Source organism: Mastomys coucha, unplaced genomic scaffold (genome assembly GCF_008632895.1).
Source record: "Mastomys coucha isolate ucsf_1 unplaced genomic scaffold, UCSF_Mcou_1 pScaffold21, whole genome shotgun sequence".
In the NCBI taxonomy this organism is placed as follows: domain Eukaryota; kingdom Metazoa; phylum Chordata; class Mammalia; order Rodentia; family Muridae; genus Mastomys; species Mastomys coucha.
Genome location: NW_022196904.1, coordinates 134112952 through 134129930, shown reverse-complemented (window position 1 = coordinate 134129930; position 16979 = coordinate 134112952). Strand labels below are relative to the sequence as shown.

Below are 16979 nucleotides of genomic sequence, written 5' to 3'. Positions count from 1 at the left end.
GAGGTGAGGAGATGTGAGGTGAGGTGAGGAGAAGTGAGGTGAGTGAGGTGAGGTGAGGTGAGGAGAGGTGAGGAGAGGTGAGGAGAGGTGAGGTGAGGTACATGTTGAAGACATCAAGTCAAGGAGTGAGCATGCCTGAGGACTTGGAGGTGAACTGGCTGTGGGGCTAAGAGAGGAGGAGGTCCACCATGGCTCCTGGTTGACTCTCAGCAGGAGGCACTATGGAGGCAGGAATGGAGGGTGAGCTGACTTCACTCAGCAGCTCTTACAGTAGAGGGAGCTGTGGGCAGCTGTGTGGTCTATGACTTCTGGGAGGTGGGGACTGACTGTGGAATGTCACTGGCCCATGGATACAGCACATAGGCAGCCACACTATGCACCCAGGACACCATGGACAGGCCTGCGTGAAGAAGCCTTCGATACCAGCTCGCAGCAGAAAGAAGCTGGGGCCTGTCTGCAAGCCTGCAAGACCAGCCCAGATGGGTTATCTGGAAAGTTCTATTCCAACCAGCTGGAGCCCTAACCTCATCATCCCCTGCTCCCCTGAAGCCAGGAAAGCACAGGCATGCCCCCCCCCCCATCATGTTCTTCCCTGTGGGCAGGAAGATATAATCTGTCATTGAAGATACCTGAAACCTCACCCTAAGGCAGAGTCTCTGGGGGACAGTCAGGTTCATCATAAAGCCAGCTGAGTTCACTCACTAGAGTGGGACAGGACCCAGAGTCTAAGAGGCGGGGAAATCACCAGCCCAGCTCTGCAGCAGCTAGGACTCACCACTCAGCCAAGAGTGTGTTTCCATCACATCAGGAGTGTGGAGACACCTGAGCTCCTTCTGATGCTCCTCCATGAGCGTGGAGGCCAATTCAGCTAGGTTGGCTGGGGAACGCTGAGCTCCTATACCCCCTGCGCTGGGATGACGATGCTTTGGCCTGTCTTTGAGACATGGGTGCTGGAGGCCCATGGAGCTGGAGAACCTCAGGTTCTTATGCTGTGCAGCCGGTACTAGACTGACAGCCATTTCTCCAGCCCTTTAGTCCCCTGCTAAGCCAGACAGCCATTCCCTTCCCACCCTGAGAACAGGCCAAGCACCAAACTTCCTCCTTCCATAGATGCAGGGCAGCTTTGCCCTGACTGCTCTCCCTCAACTGTAGCTCTTGTTGTTACTCACTCCGTGGAGATCTGGGACCCTGCTGCCATATTCTCTTCCTATCTCTACCATTGTGACTTTCAGAGAAAGAGACTGACTTCAGACAGGTGGGAAGAACATTTTTCTGAGCACCTCAGGTCTGTGTTGGGCAGGCACTCAGAAGCCCAGGAGGAATCTGGACGGGCTTGAGTCTGGCATGACCTGGGGGCTCATGTTCTTTCTGTTCCCCGAATCAGATGCTCAAGCCAGATGGCTATTCCATCAGCACCTGCCCACTAGTGATGGAACTCACCGAAGCATACAGCCGTCCTCTCTTGTTCATGGCCAGGTACCGCCCAGAAAAGAGCCCTTTGATGGCTACCACGCCCACTTCCACAGCAGTAATCTCCAAGATGCCTGGAAAGAGTCAGGAAGGGTCCATCAGCTTCTCTACCTAAGCAGAACCTCAGGCTGAGCAAGCTTCCCCCCAATCCCAGGCTGGGACAAGTGGACAGCCATAACCAGCAGGTGGAGGTGGCGGTTGGAAGTCCTGGTAGGAAGAAAACATTGGGCAGAAGGTGAAGAAAGGGACACCCAGCCACTGTGTCCAAGACTTTAATTCTAACCTCAGGAGAGGACATGACGGGAATGTTCTGCCCCTGCCACGCACCTTGGGTACACTCTGGGCAGATCGACCCAGTCTGTATTTTGTGCAATCTTGTGAATGGCTCAGTCTAGCAACCAGAAACCTAGAACAAGTAACTTGCTCAAGGCCACACATAACGGCTTGGGAATCCAAACCCTGGAGCAGAGGAAGACCCAGAAGGGGAGGTGGCCGAGACTCTCAGGGAAGCCAGGGCTTGCAGCCCAGTCATAGTGCCACCCCCACTGGCAGCAAGGGATCCAAAGATGCGTGCTGAGAGGTAGCCTGCCACAGAAGGGCCTGAGTGCTGAGGAAAGGTGACAGAGCTCACCCAGGACCAAGAATAGGTACAAAAGTTAGCGATCTCTCAGCGCAGATGGCAGAGTAGTTGCCAAGACTGACCACCAGAGTTTGATCCAGGGACCCACAGGATGGAAGTAGAGAACCGACTCCAGCTAGTGGTTCAATGACCTCCACACACACACCGTGGCACACAAAACAAATAAAATACAAAACCAACCAAACTTGCCTTGTGGTGAAACAGTATAGTGCTTTTGGGAGGGGAGCGGAGGTCAAAGACTCCCGGGATAGTGGGTCGAGGATTCATTCACTCCCTTTCCAGGGAGTGCCCACTGGGACCCAACATGGTACAGATTACTGGGACTAGTTGAGATTCTGCTCTAGCCATCGTTTGGAGGGGTGAAGGGTGACGCCTCTACAGATAGCGCCAGACGAGCACCCGCTTGAGTGCCCCTAGGGTGGTAGCGAAGGTGCCCTCCTCTACATCTGGGGCCGCCTGGGATCGGGCATCTGGGGAATGGTGCGCATGAGGAGCCCCGTGCTCCAGGCCGGACAGGGGCTGGTCCCCGGGACGCCCCCGCGGGGCTGCGGCTTTGCAGGAGGAAGCTGCGGTTCCCTCCGCCGCCCGCGCCCCCCGCTCGGCTTCCTGCGCCCCGGGCGCGGTGAGCTCTGCGCGGCTTCCCTCCCACGCGGCGCGCAACGCTCCTGGTCCAGCTCCACTCGCGTGTACCGAACCCAAGAAGTCAAACTCTGCAAGACTCGGGAACTGGCCCTGGGTATGATCGAGCTGCGGGCTGTGGGTGCGTGCCAGCTGCATCCGGGAACGCCTGTCTGTCCTGTCGCGCTCTCTTGCAGGGCGCAGGACGAGAGACAAGCCTGTCGACAGACGCCGCCGCGTTGCAGAAACCGAGCTCTGCCTAGAGGAGTATCCTCGGCGCATCGGCTGAGAGCAAGGACGAAAGGAACTGGCCATGAGTCCCGGGGTCGTCAAAACAATAAAGAGGGTGATAAATCCTTGTCCAACGGCTTTTCACTGAGAAATACAAATGTTAGAGAACCGGGGTCGCAGCTCCTGGGGGAGCGGGACGGGCGGGGCAGCTCGCTGAGATCTGTAGCTGGGACCTCGGTGTCGTCTTAGGACGCTCTGCTCCCACTCGGGACGTGGCGACAGGGGACGGAGCCCTCCGGTCCCTTCCGCCACCCTTCCCTCCCTGTCCCGACTTGAACACTCACTATAGGCGCTGTTCTCAAGGCTGCCGTTTACGCGGCCGCTCGGGTGCAGTTGGAGGTGGTACTTGGTAGCACAGTAGAGCTTGCGGCGCCGAGGCGCCCCGCCGAGGTGCTCGTAAACGCCACCACGGCCGCCCGCATCGCGTCGCAGTCGCGTCCCGGGCCCCGTAGCTGGCCAGCCGGGTTCCAGCAAGCTGAGCAGCAGAAGCCAGATCAGGCCCATCCCAGCATCGCGCCCGCCCGCAGCGGCGGCTGCGCCAGCGCGGGGCTCACGAAGGCGCGGCGCTGGGAGCACACGCCCGCGCGCCAGGCCGGCTCGACTGTGGCTAGGAGAAGAAGGGAGGGAGAGGGGGACCAAGAAGAGCTGGGGACAGGGGAGGGAGGAAGAGGAGGGGAGACAGGGAGAGATGGAGAGAGGTGGAGATCGAGAAAGGGACGGGTGGAGAGGGAGAGATAGATGGAGAGAAGACAAGAAAGAGGCGAGGGAGATGGAGAGAGAAGACTTTGAATTTTCACCCAGGAATGGGGGTCGTGTTTCTTTGCTGAACACAGTTCTGAAGAAAGGGCGCTTGGCAACAAAAGGCGGCCGTGGTCCCTGGCGGGGGCGCGGGACTCAGGCCGGGCGTTGCCTGCGCACAGCGCCCGGGCCAGCGCCGTCGGGCCGCAGCTCCTCTGCAGTGCGCCCTGCGCCCCCTCCCGCCTCTGAAAGGTCCCCGCCCCGCTCCCGCCCCCAGACCAATTATGCCTCGGAAAATTATAGAGCGAGGCCTAAAAGCAACCGCCCCCAGGCCCTGTCACCCCCTCCCGCCTTACATCAATCCTGGGTGCACAATGGGACTGCGGATGACTGATGTCTGCGCAAACAACTTGCGGGGAAGTCTAGCTGACAAACGCTCATGAAAGGCGGCGCCTAATCGAGAGCGATTGCGGAGGGCGATGCGTGGGGAGCCCTGGGTTGGGTCCGTGCACGTCGCTTCTCACACCCCAGAGCTCTCCTCAGAAGTCCAATCTTGTGGCCCAACGGCCCTGGGACTCTTATGTCTCGAAGCTACTGACCAGAAGGCACCAAAAGAAGTTTGCACACCTTGAGCGAGAGTGGTCTGTCCCAACGGTGGTCCAGAGAGGGGACTGCACAGATAGGAGCAGAGACAATAGAGTCACAGAGTCTTAGAGTCCAGGAGATCTATGTAGAGACAGAAATAGGGATAGGAGAGGCAGGTGACAGATCCGGTAGAAGAGAAAGAAGGAAGAGAACAGTGGGAGGGAGAGAAATGTGGAGATACAGAGAGAAACAGAACAGAAGGGAGAGAAGATCCCACAAAGGCATCAGCATGGCCACCTGGCAGGCTGAGGGGGAATCTAGGTTCAGGGAATAGCTTCCTGAGCTCTTGACTTCGGTTCCCTGTCTGCCAAGGGCCTCAAAGAAGAAGGACTTCCTGAGGTATCAGAAAAGGTCCCATCCCACATCCTGTGCCTCTAAGGGTCCCCTGGCCAGCAACTACCCTCAGGTGTGCCTGAGGACCCAATGGCTTGGGTCCCAGCATTGGTTCCTAAGTTGACCCTGAGCTCTCTGGAGGAGTCTGGTGGGAAGCCCTTGTTGATGTGAGACCCTGAGAAGTGTGTGGGGTGGGGTGGGAGGGGGAAGAATCTCCACACTACAGAAGCTGTTAATAACACACACTGGGGCATTTTTCTACTCTGAGACCTCATTTAGGGCAGCAGGTCCTCAATGAGCCCTCATGCTGAATACACATGTCCACCACAGCTTAGCGCCCTTAGCAGTCTCCCAGGGCTTCTGTTCTGGCCAGGATCTGCAGGGTCTCTGCCTCAGACCTAGCCCCTGAGAACTCTTAAGCAGTGTGAAGACTAAGCCACTGAACTGCTAAATCCCTGGAGTCATTGATGGAACCCGCTTTACAGGGACAGCCCTGTGTCTCGATGACCAGCCTAAGCTCCTAAGACGGCACAGAAGAATCCAGAGGACATCTTCCTAAATGCTTCTAGAGTAGCATCTGGATCCAGCTACCTCCCTGTGCCTGGCCAAGACAAGTGCAGAAGCCAGGTGTGTTAGCTAGCACAGGCCTGCGTGTCAGAGCTGGAGATGTGGAAGCAGAACCTGGGGTCAAGGCTAGCTAACTACAAAGTAGATCTGGAGCCTGCCTCTCAGCCTTGAGAGCCTGTCTTAAAAACAAACAAATCAGACAGGCGGTGGTGGCGCATGCCTTCAATCCCAGCACTTGGGAGGCAGAGGCAGGCAGATTTCTGAGTTCGAGGCCAGCCTGGTCTACAGAGTGAGTTCCAGGACAGCCAAGGCTACACAGAGAAACCCTTTCTTGGGGGGGGGGGAGGGGACTAGAGAGATGACTCACTGGTTAAGAGCACTGGCTGTTCTTGCAGAGGGCATGGGCTCAGGTCCCAACACCCACACAGTGGCTCTCAAATGTCTGTAACGCCCCAGTTCTAGGAGATATGACTCCATCTTTTGGCCCAGGAGGACACCAGGCACATATCTGGTACAAATACCTACATTCAGGCAAAAGATACCCATACACATAAAAATAAATACACTTAAAACACACACACTGCGGTGGTTTGAGTATGCTTGCTCCAGGGAAAGGCACCATTAGGAGCTATGGCCTTGTTGGAGGAAGTGTGTCTTGTGGGGGTGGGCAATGAGACCCTCCTCCTAACCTATTGCCCAGACTTCGGTTTCTACACCTGGAGCAGAACCCACCCAGTTCTCAAGCATGTTGGGGAAGGGATGCAGTCAGTAGCCAGCAGCTCCTACTGTTCTTGGGCACATGTAGGCTCAAGTCCCACAGGGACAGGAGTATTCTTCCCCTTTCAGAGCTCCTGGGACATGTGGGATGAAGAGCCCACAGGATGTAGCCACCGAACTTTGGGGAGAGTCTGCCTCATGTGTGTGTGGATGGGACTTAGAACCTGCCTGTACTGTGTATGAAGACACACCATTGCCATTCATGGTCCTGAAAAAGGCTGGCTGAAAAAGCCCATCTGTACCCTCTTGGGTCCTTCCTCATCTCCCATGTTGCCCCACTGCACCTGAGGAGGGTGTCTGGCTGGTTTCTATAACAAGCAGGAAAGGCTCCATTGAACTGGAGCCTGGGCTTTAGGGTGGCACCCATGCAGTCAGTACCAGAGACAAAGGCCCAGAAACTCAAGTGAAGGATGTTTAAGTCAGCCCCAGCCTACTGAGGATAAAGGGCAGATGCCTTCAGATGACAGGTGGCTCCAGCAGACTGCCCCCGCCCCATCTCCAAGTTGTGTGCTCCTGAGCTGTTAGCTCACCTCTCTGAGCTTGGTAGGGCTCTAAGATGGGCTGCTTTTAGGACTTCAGAGGTACAGTAGCTCCAGGTCAGTGCCCAACAAACAGACTGGCTCTCTTTCCTCTGCTTTTGGTAGTGGGGTAAAGAATGGATTTGGGGCCAAAAGTTGGGGACATCACAGGGCACTCTCCTCTGTCTCTCTTCTCCTGAGTTTCTCTGTAGGTGTAAGGGCTGGAGGTGGGCCCAGGCCCAAGAGATAAGGGGAGGGGGGACTTCCGGAGCAGAGGCCCCAGTGTTAAGTGGGCTTTGGCCAGGTCTGGGGGTGTCCAGGCAGGGAGGTGGGGCTGGAAGAGACCAATTAGTCAAACGGCTGCAATTGGCCATTTGGAAGCAATTAACAGGGTCTCCATTACCATATTATGCCCTCTCCACCCCCTCCACGCTCTGCTAGGCTCTACTCTGTATGGGAGGGGAAGACAGAGGCTCAGCCCAGGCCAGGGATACTACAATGGAGGCCCAGGACAGCACCCACTCCTGTTCCCTCTGTGTGAGGAGGGGAGGTCAGGGCAGCATCGGAAGCACCAGCAATGGGTCCATTCACAGCCCGAGAGAGGGTGGGAGCAGGGCCAAGTAGGCAAGTGGTTCGAAGTGCAGGAAAACCTCTCTGGGCAAGAGAGAGCTGAAGGAAGCAGGCTAGGGCTATCAACAGGAGCGTACAAGCAGCTACACCAAGGTTGGGGCCTGGAGTAGAGGTGAAGAGCTCTTCCAACTGCATGGTGGAGGGTGTGGAGAAGGGCCCGTGGACACTCACATAGGGTCCAGAGGAAGACCCTGGGCCAAGAGTGTGGATGCCTTAGGGACAATTGAGGAACAGGCCAAAGTCAGCCAGGACCACAGCTGCAGAAACTCTTGGATACAGAGGTCAACCCTGTTGAGGGCCTACCTTAGTGAAATTCTGAGAGCCAGCTGAACTTGGACACAAACTCAGTTGAGATTCTGCTACATGGGAATCTGAAGGGGTAGTGGGCTTGCTAACCTTTCTTGCCTCAGTTTCCTTACCCGTTAATGGAAATGGCCAGCTGGTCGTGGTAGCGCAGGCCTCTACACCTAGCAGAGTAGACAGGTATCTCTGTGAGCTAGAGGCCAGCCTGGACTATACTGCAACTCCCAGGTTAGCTAGGGCTACATGGAGAGAGGGGTTCTGTCCTCAAACAACAAAGCAACAAAACAAAACAAAACAACTCCCCAAAACCAGGCAGGCCTCAGAATTGTGGTAAACAGTATCAGAGAAGCCTTGGGACAGTCTGGCCAATGGGTTGTGGTCTTTGGAAGGATCTGGAAGAAAATCAAGACAGGAGTGAGGACTCCAGGGTCAGGGTATGAGAAAAGGGTGTGGTGACACACACCTTTAATCCCACTACTCAGAAAGCTGAGGCAGGTGAGTCACCGTGAGTTCAAAGCCATCTAGGCCATCAGGTCTATACAGTGAAACAGCCAGGCTACATTTGCGCCACCACCGCCTGGCTTGAGATCCCATCTCAAAAACACAAAAACAAACAAACAAACACCCTCCAAACCAAAAATAACAACCCCCCCCAAACAAAAACCCAGAAAAACAGAAAACAAAACAACAAAACAGAACAAAAAGTGGGAAGGAGCTCCACTCTTGGAGCTGGGCAGGAACTGTTGTTACTTCAATAGCTAACAAGACAGTCACACATTCCTAAGCTGACTCCTTGAAGCCCAGATGCAGCCAGGGACAGGGTTCTGACTTGGCCACCAGATGGGCTCTCTGGCCCCGCTAAGCACTGAACAAAACTGGACAAGGTGCACTGAGGGTCTGGTGTCTGGCCCTTGGGGCTGACTAGAGAGCAAGGCTTTCTTCTGGGGGCAGAAACTGAGCCTGGGGCCGCCATGAAGATTCTGCTAAACAAATGATCTAGTACAAACAAGTTCAATTCTCAGCAGCCATGTCAAAGCTGAGCTCCAGAGTGGGGCTAGGGGGTGGGGGCTGGGAGACAGGAGGATCTCTGGGGCTCCCTGGCCAGCTATTCTAGTTTCTCAGTTCCAGAAACAGATCCAGTCTTAGAACAATGTGGGGTTTGGGCTGGAGAGGTGGCTCAGAAGGGAAGAGCATGTACAACTCTCGCCAAAGATCCGAGTTAGGTTTATAGTATTGATACTGGCTGGCTCACAAACTGCTCACAATCTCAGTCCCAGAGAGAACCAAGTCTCTGGGCTCCCAAGGGGACATGCACATGTGCATGTACGTACACACACACACACACACACACACACACACACACACACACAAACACACACACAAACACACACACACACACACACCTTTCCCTTCCGCAGCTGGACATGATAGACGCCCTTGTCTTAGGATAGAGTGAGGGTTTCTCAGAGTCCCTTGTGCTGGGGCCACATCCCAAATCTGCAACAAAGCTGACCCTAAAAGATGAATTCAGATCTAATAACTGGATGGTGGATGGCTTAAGCAAATAAGCAAAGCTCCACTTGACTTCAAGAGGGAACCCCGGGGCCACAGGGGACATGGCTGCTCCATGTACAAGGTAGCTAGCTAATTGGCTGACATTGTTCTCTGTCAAATCTCAAATCCTTTGAGCCCTGGATTCTGCGGCAATGGGCTGAGCTCAAGAGGTCCTTAGGCTGGAGGCAACTGCCGGTGCCTCCCAGGCAAGTCCTCCTACGGGGATATTCAGAGGTCCCTATGGCCGGTCTGCTGTCTGGGAGTCACAATGGCGGCTGCCAACCTGCTTCCAGCCCTAGCCCTGGAACTCACAAAGCCTCTTCCCCCAGCAGGACTAGATCTGAACGGAAGCCTCTAAGCCTTGCTTTGCTCTCCAGGTAAAAAGGAAAGCCATGATCCAAGCCAAACGTCCTGACCTTTGACCCCCATGCCATACTTGTTCTCAGAGTGGGGGTGGGGTGTTCCCTTGGGGTGCAGTCCCCCAGAGCATCCCTGTCAATCTCCTTCCCTTTTGTCCCTTTGTCCCTATAGCATTTGATCTCACCTGGGAGGAAGGAGTGGCCTCCTGACCTCTACAAATTGGCTGCTGTCCCCCCCCAGCCCCCCTGCAGTGGCCTTTAACCCTTCCCTTGCCTTCCCTACTGGGTCTGCACCAAAGCCCATGGGACATTAGGGCTGGTGACTGTCTGCCCAAACATCCCTGCTGGATGGGATGGGGTGGGGTTCACAGATTGGGGGGTAGGGAAGGAGGACTAACCAGGCCTTTCCCATTCTCCCCTCCTGGGAGATATAGCTCTAACATGGAGTTGCAGCAAAAGCAGAAAAGAAGGGCCTGGCTATAAGGCCTGGACTTTGCTCCACTGTCTGGTGGATTATGTCCCCTGAGATGTTCAATGTTCTTAGCTGTATTGTGCTGGGGGCTTGTGGCCTCTGTTATGATGTGCCCCGACCCTTGTGTTCCCAAATGCATTTTGCTTATGGCTTTGACTTTCAACTCAGCGTTTCCAAACCTTGAGAAAGCTCAAGTGTTATAGCTTGACACCTACCTTCTGGGTGCTCAGGGATGGGGACACTCAGGCACCCATGGGCAATGTATGTTCTCAGGCTGTTTCTTCCATACAGACAAGCGTATTTATTTTTGACAGCAACTTTGCCAAGGTGTAAGGTTCTGTGCACACACTGGTCAAGTTGCTGCATAGATAAGCCCAGCTGTTCAGCAACCTGCAGCCAACACCACAGGCCCGTTTTAATCTTCCTTTCTTCCTTCCTTCTTTCCTTCCCTCCTTCCTTCCCTCCTTCTTTTCTTTCCTTCTTTTCTTTCTTTCTTTCTTTCTTCCTTCCTTCTTCCTTCCTTCCTCCTTCCTTCCTTCCTTTCTTTCTCTCTCTCTCTCTTTCTTTCTTTCTTTCTTTTTTCCTCCCTTCCTTTCTTCCCTCCTTCTTTCTTCCTCTCTTTCTCTCTTCCTTCCTTCCTTTCTTTCTTTCTTCTTTCCTCCCTTCCTTTCTTCCCTCCTTCTTTCTTCCTCTCTTTCTCTCTTCCTTCCTTCCTTCCTTCCTTCCTTTCTTTCTCTCTCTCACTCTTTCTTTCTTTCTTTCTCTTTCTTCTTTCCTCCCTTCCTTTTTTCCCTCCTTTCTTCCTCTCTTTCTTCCTCTCTTTCTTTCTTTCTTTCTTTCTTTCTTTCTTTTACTTCTGTTTTTGAGGCAGGATTTCATGAGGCCCAGGGTGGCTTCACAGTGTCGCTGAGGATGACCCACTTGAACTTTTCATCCTCTTTCCTCTGCTGCTGATATTAAAGGCACAATCATGTCCCACAGTGACAACCCAGGGCCTGGCCATGCACTGCACCAACTGGGCATAGACACAGCAGTCGCTATGAGAGAACTGTTTAATCTTCTCTCCCTACCCCTCAATCTGTGAACCCCACCCCTTCTCTCCTGATCCATGCAGCACTCAGTGCCTGTCACCACTGTCATGCATTTGCCTGCCTTCCAGATTTTACCTCCGTAGGGCCTTCTGTGAACTTGACCTTTCTTCTTCAATGAAGGAAAGAGCACACACCCTTCTCTAGCCCTCCTCTCAGGTCCCATAACCACCCACAGGTTGTCAGTAACCTGGTGGGCTAGCCCTTACCTAAGGCTCTTAGAGGGTTTGTCCTGAGTTCCACAGAGCCCAGCCAGAGCTGGCCTGGCTTCCTTTGGGCTGGACTCTGAAGCCCAGAGTTGAGGCTCTTGAGGGACTCCCCAGATCCAGATGAGCTGACCATATCCCTAAGTGAGCCAGCTGGCCCATCTTCACTGTCATCTGGACAGGATTTGGAATAGCCTGGGAGATTCACCTCCATGTAAGTCTGTGAGGGAGTTTCCGGAAAGATTAAACTGAGGGGGGAAGACCCTGAGTGTGGACTGGAGTCCTCCATAGAACTAAAAGGAGAAAGATAGCTGAGCCTCAGTGTTTACCTTTCTGCTTCCTGACTGTGGATGGGATGTGACCAGCTCCTTTAAACTCTTGCCACCATAACGGACTGTGCCCTTAGACTATGAGCCTTCTTTACAGAGATAAGTGAGTACTGCATTGAGGGACTGCAGCAGCTGCAAGGATGGCACCCCTGAAGGGTCAAAGAACCTCAGGTCGCCTAAGATCCTGTACTGCACAAGCTCCAAGGCCACCTGCTGAAGGCTGCTGAAGGCTGCTGAAGGCAGCAGGGCCACCGTGGAGTCCTAGGCCTGTCTTCCCCTCCAGAGTCGTCTGTGCAGCCCCAGCTGGGGTGAGGCTGCTCTACCTGACTTAGTGTCTCCTATTTCTTTTCATGTCCAAAGATGGGGAGCTAGGCAGCTCTAGCAGCTTCTCCACTCACAGGCACATCTTCTCGTTGATCCGTGTCTGCTTTCCTGCTGCTGTAATAAACACTGGCCAAAAGCAGCTTGGGATTATTTCAGCGGATACTTCCAGGTAACAGTCCATTGGTGAGGGAGGTCAGGACCAAAACTTGGAGGCAGAGACTGTGGAGAAATGCTGCTTATTGGCTTGCTCTGTGGCTCATTATCAGCCTGCCTTCTGTCTGTCTGTTTTTTCAAGACAAGGTTTCTCTGTGTCCTTTGGCTGTCCTGAAACTCACTCTGTAGACCAGGCTGACCTCCAACTCAGAAGTCCAACTGCCTCTGCCTCCCAAGTGAGTGCTGGGATTAAAAGCATGTGCCACCACCACTACATAGCTTTCGGCCTGCTTTCTTACACAGCCTGGGCCCATCTACCCCCTACAGTGGGCCTCCCACCTCAATCATTAATTAGGACAGGTCCTCAAAGACATGGCCAAACCAATGGAAGCAAGCCTTCTACTGAGGTGCTCTCTCCCCAGCTGACGTTAGCTTGTGTCAAGTTGATAATAAAAACTAACCAGGATACCACCTCAATTAACCTTATCAAGATAATCTCCCACAGCTGACAAATGAGGTTTGTTATAGAGCCTCTGCCCACTCAGATCGTGTCTGCCCAGGAGCTGTGGGTAAAGCTGTCTTGTCTGTCTTTGGGGCTCCCCAGAGTCCCTTCTTGCAGCTGAGAAAGGAAGTTATTGGTGTGAGTAATCAGATCTGTATAAGCTCTCTCTGTCCTGGCATGAGACTGTTGAAAGCTCCTGGGATGGGGACCTTACCAGAAAGCCGCAGAACCAGAGGCTTCTCTGTCTGGTGAGGGTACATTTGTTTTTCCCCAGGCCCTGAGTGCCAGGCAGGGGCAAAATTCACCTGGGAGGATGCCCCAGAGAGAGACAGCCTTTCTCTCTATGAGCCTCTTGCATGAGCTTCCTCTACACACCCCTCCCTTCCTTTCTTCCTGCCTCCAGGACAGCTTGCTAAGAGCCCACTCAACACCTGCACCTGTCCAGCGTGACCTGCCTAACTTCAGCTCTCCCTAACTAGAATCAGGTGCTTGTCAGGGGCTTAGGGTTGGCCAAGTCCACGTTATGTAAAAGCTCATTGTGTGCTGTGAAAAGAAGCACAGTGTCCCCACTGACGTAGAGCGTCCCCACAGTACAGATGAGGAAAATGAGCACTGAACTGTCTAAGAATGGGTCACTCTGAGATCAGAGTCTGTTTTCCTCGCTCTGAGTATGTATGGATGCCCATGTGTGCATGCGTGCTTAGGTACATAGGCATGTTATGTGCTTACACATGTGGAGGCCAGAAGTCAACATGTAGTATCTTTCCCAATCACTTGTTGCAGGAGAGCTAGAGACTGTCACTGAATTTGGAGCTCAGAGACTCAGTTATATCAGTTGACCAGGCACGGGGATCCTTCAGTTTCTGCCTCCGCAGGAATGCTCCCCCTTGCCTGGATTTATACATCCGTTGTTGAGATTTGAACTCAGATTCTCATGCTTGTACAGCAAGCACTTTACCAACTGAGCCATTAGTGTCTGACCCACTGCACTGTGCCAACTGTGTGGAGGACCCCTGGGTACTCATCCATGGGAGATAGTCATCCTATCCACTTCCCCAACATGGTAAGTACAGTGTGCACTCTCCTGCGCACACCAGGACTCAACAGCCAGGACCTTGGTAGACTGGGTCCTCAGTGGCTCTCCCTCAGCCTCCACTTCACCCTCAGGCTGCCAGCTCTGCCCCAGGAGGATTTGATTCAGTACTGGTGAACCTTGCAGCTCGATGCATATTCCTCTGGAGGTTTGCAGTGGGCTGGCCCTTGAGCAACTCCTAGGTTCTGAGACTCAGGGAAATGCTCGATTGAGTTACACACCACATAGCCCACCGCCCAGCCTCTGCCGCCAGCGTCACGTGAGATCACAGTGTCCCTTTGCGTGGGTCCGGTTACCCACCGGACATTCCTGCGTGCCCAGAGAAATGCCATTCTTCTTTTAGGGACCGCCAAGCATCAAAGCCCCGCACAGACGACTCTTATTCCCTGGGAGGAGATAATAGCTTCTCCCTTCCAAGCAGGCACCCGACCACAGCTCCGAGAGTCCAGCAGGAATTTGGAAGTGACACTTTAAAGAAAGTCATTCATGGGGAAATGAGTTATTTTTGTTGCAAAGACAATGGGGTCGGTGGACATTAGAGTGAAAAGAGAAGAAAGGTCGCTCCCACCCCCCACCCCTCCCTGCCAATCAATCTGGCTCCTGGGTTTTGTGTCTTCTTTGGCCGCAGGTAATGGATGGTGTCCTGTTTTCAAGTGGAGATGTATATAGGTGTTGTCCTCCATTTCGGGAGATCCACAGATGATTCTTAGTGCTTCTGGTTTTTGCTTTTGCGTTTCCTGAGGGGCATGCAGTCCTTATTTTCTGAGCTCTTCAGTAAAAGGTCCTGAGGGTGACAGGGGCGGGGGTGGGGTGGGGGTGGAGGGGCACCTCTGCTAGGAGCACTGTCCTCAGCTACTGAGCACCTGTAGGCAGGTTGCTGGAGTCTCTGAGCTTCAGTTTTTCTGAACAGGAGCTGTGGCTGTTCAGAATCCTACCCATGAGGATTATGGGATTAAATGAGCTAATATTTGTTTGTTTGTTTACTCGTTTACTTATTTGAGATCCACCTGCTTCTGCCACAACAGTACTAGGGTTAAAGGCATACACCACCATGCTCAGAGGTGTGCCCCTATTATTATACATGTATTATTGATTGATTAGTAGTGTGTGGGTGTGAGTGGGAACCCAAACAAGCACACCACAGTGCTGTGTGGGGATCAGAAGACAATTTGTGGGGTGGGGTGGGGTGGGGGAAGGAGCTTCCCTGCTCTAGGGACTCATGCATACAGCATGTATCTCAGCACTCAAGAAGATGAGGCAGGAGGATTGTCATAAGCTGGAAACTAGTCTCAGCTCCATAGAGGATTCCAGGCCAGCCCAGGCTAAAGTGGAGATCCTATCTTAAACCTGCTTAAATCCAAAACAAATTAACAAAGTACTCATGATCCAGAGCTGTTAAATGTCTGGGAAGTGGGTACAGATGTGACAGTCTCTCTCGGCGGAGCATGAGTGAGGACTTCCATGCAGAAACCTTGGAAACTAGGAGCCCCCTCTGTGTGATTCCTTAGAGATAACATCAGATGCTCAGAGAGGTGAGGACTCAGGAAAGTCACCCAGCTACCCCTGGGCTGATGAATCTGGGATCTATAAGAAAGCAGGCTGAGCAATCCTCCAGGAACAAGCCAGTAAGCAGTACCCCTCCATGGCTCCTGCCTCAGCTCCTGCTTCCAAGTTCCTGCCCAGTTTGAGTTCCTGCCATAGTTTTCCTCAATGGACTATGGCTCAGAATAGCAAGCCAAAGAAAGCCTTTCCCCCCCAGGTTACTACCCCCACAGCCGGTCCTGAGGTAGGGAGCCAGGAGTCTTGTGCTTTTGGTCATGGAGTTTCAGCACCGTGATAGTAATCCTCACTGAGGCGGGAGAAAGGGCTTGCTTCCGCTCATAGTTCCAGCTCACAGCCCATCATTGCTGGAAACTCAAGGGAGCAGAGGCCGAAGCAGCTGATGACATCACACCCACACTCACAAGCAGAGAGAAACAAGCTGATACTTGCATGCTGTAGCACAGTTTTTCTGTTCTTCCTCAGTCCAAGATGACCCGGGGAGTGGTGACGTCCGTACTCAGGGTGTGTCTTCCCACCTCAGTTAACCTAGAAATATCCCTTACAGAGGAGCCCACAAGCTAACCTGACCTAGGCAGTCCCCTCACTCCAATGCTCTTCCCAGATCATCCTAGGTTGTGTCAAGGTGACAATTAAAATTACCCATCATGGGCAATCTAGGAGGTTCATACAGGTAGGTCTGGCACATCCCTGGACTGCTTGCTGTCTCCATAGTCGGCTTCCTCCTGAGCTGACCCTGCTCACCTTGAGTATCAGGGCTGTTGAGTGAACTGTCTGAGTGACAGTTAAGCAGCCTCTGGGAAACATGGTGTCTTGTCCCCCACAGCTGCTAACAAGCCAGAGTGACACTTCAGAGTGACAGTTCAGCTCATCACTCTCTGATCTGACCAGTTAGGAAGGACCAGGGATGCTGCCATGTGTCAGCTCCCTCAGGCTGCTTGGCTTCAGCTGGAAAGACAGGAAAGCTGAGAGAACAGGACTTTAGATGGAAACAGAAGGTGAGGGGGTGCCTTAGCTCCCATGTGCTACATCAGGCTTGACCAGCTGGGGCTGGGGCCATAGAGCTGGACTCCGGGGCATGGTGTGTGTGTGTGTGTGTGTGTGTGTGTGTGTGTGTGTGTGTGTGTGTGTCTCAGGGGTAGGGGGGAATGTGGCCCTGGAGCAAGTCTTGCTAGAAAACAAAGCAGGAGCCACAGAGACTTCTGGAAGGAGGTGCCTCTGCTGCCACCCAGTCACTCTCATCCAATCCTGTTCATGACAAGCAAAACACAGCCACCAGGGCTTGCAGGGAGGGGAACAAAGCCACTTCTCCCTGAGAGGAGGATCAAAGACCATATGGTCATTTTTTAAAACCCCACCAAGACTCTACCCAAGGACCAGTGACAAGGGTGTTTTAGAACATGGCACCTTGCCAGGTGGTGGTGGCACATGCCTTTAATCCCAGCACTTAGGAGGCAGAGGCAGGTGGACTTCTGAGTTTGAGGCCAGCCTGGTCTACAGAGTGAGTTCCAGGACAGCCAAGGCTACACAGAGAAACCCTGTCTTGGAAAAAAAAAAAGAACATGACACCTTGTCGCCAGGGATTATGTGAGCTGATAGAGAGAATTCAGATGCCTAAAGACCAATGACAGTCACTGTGACACCCCTACTCCATGTCACGCCCTACCAGAGCATCTGTGGGCCCTGGCCTCTGCCTTCTTGGTGGTGTCCCTGTGTTCCAGGTCCTTCCCCAACCCCACACCTCACCCAGCCTAGACAGTGGAGCATCTTTTCCTGCTCAGGGTACTGACTAAGACAAAACAAACCACA

The 16979-nt window shown here is 53.4% G+C and overlaps 1 protein-coding gene across 1 annotated transcript in view; it reads right to left on the bottom strand.

The window, feature by feature from the left end:
• Positions 1-4128, bottom strand: part of Fgf3 (fibroblast growth factor 3) — a 6452-nt gene extending 2324 nt beyond the window's left edge. Inside the window, exons 1-3 of the mRNA XM_031384684.1 lie at positions 4114-4128; positions 3304-3664; positions 1441-1544 (exon numbers count right to left, since the gene is read on the bottom strand). Of these exons, the coding sequence (XP_031240544.1) occupies positions 1441-1544; positions 3304-3523 (324 nt within the window). The 5' untranslated portion in view covers positions 3524-3664; positions 4114-4128. The remainder of the gene's footprint in view (positions 1-1440; positions 1545-3303; positions 3665-4113) is intronic.
• Positions 4129-16979: the final 12851 nt, after the last annotated feature.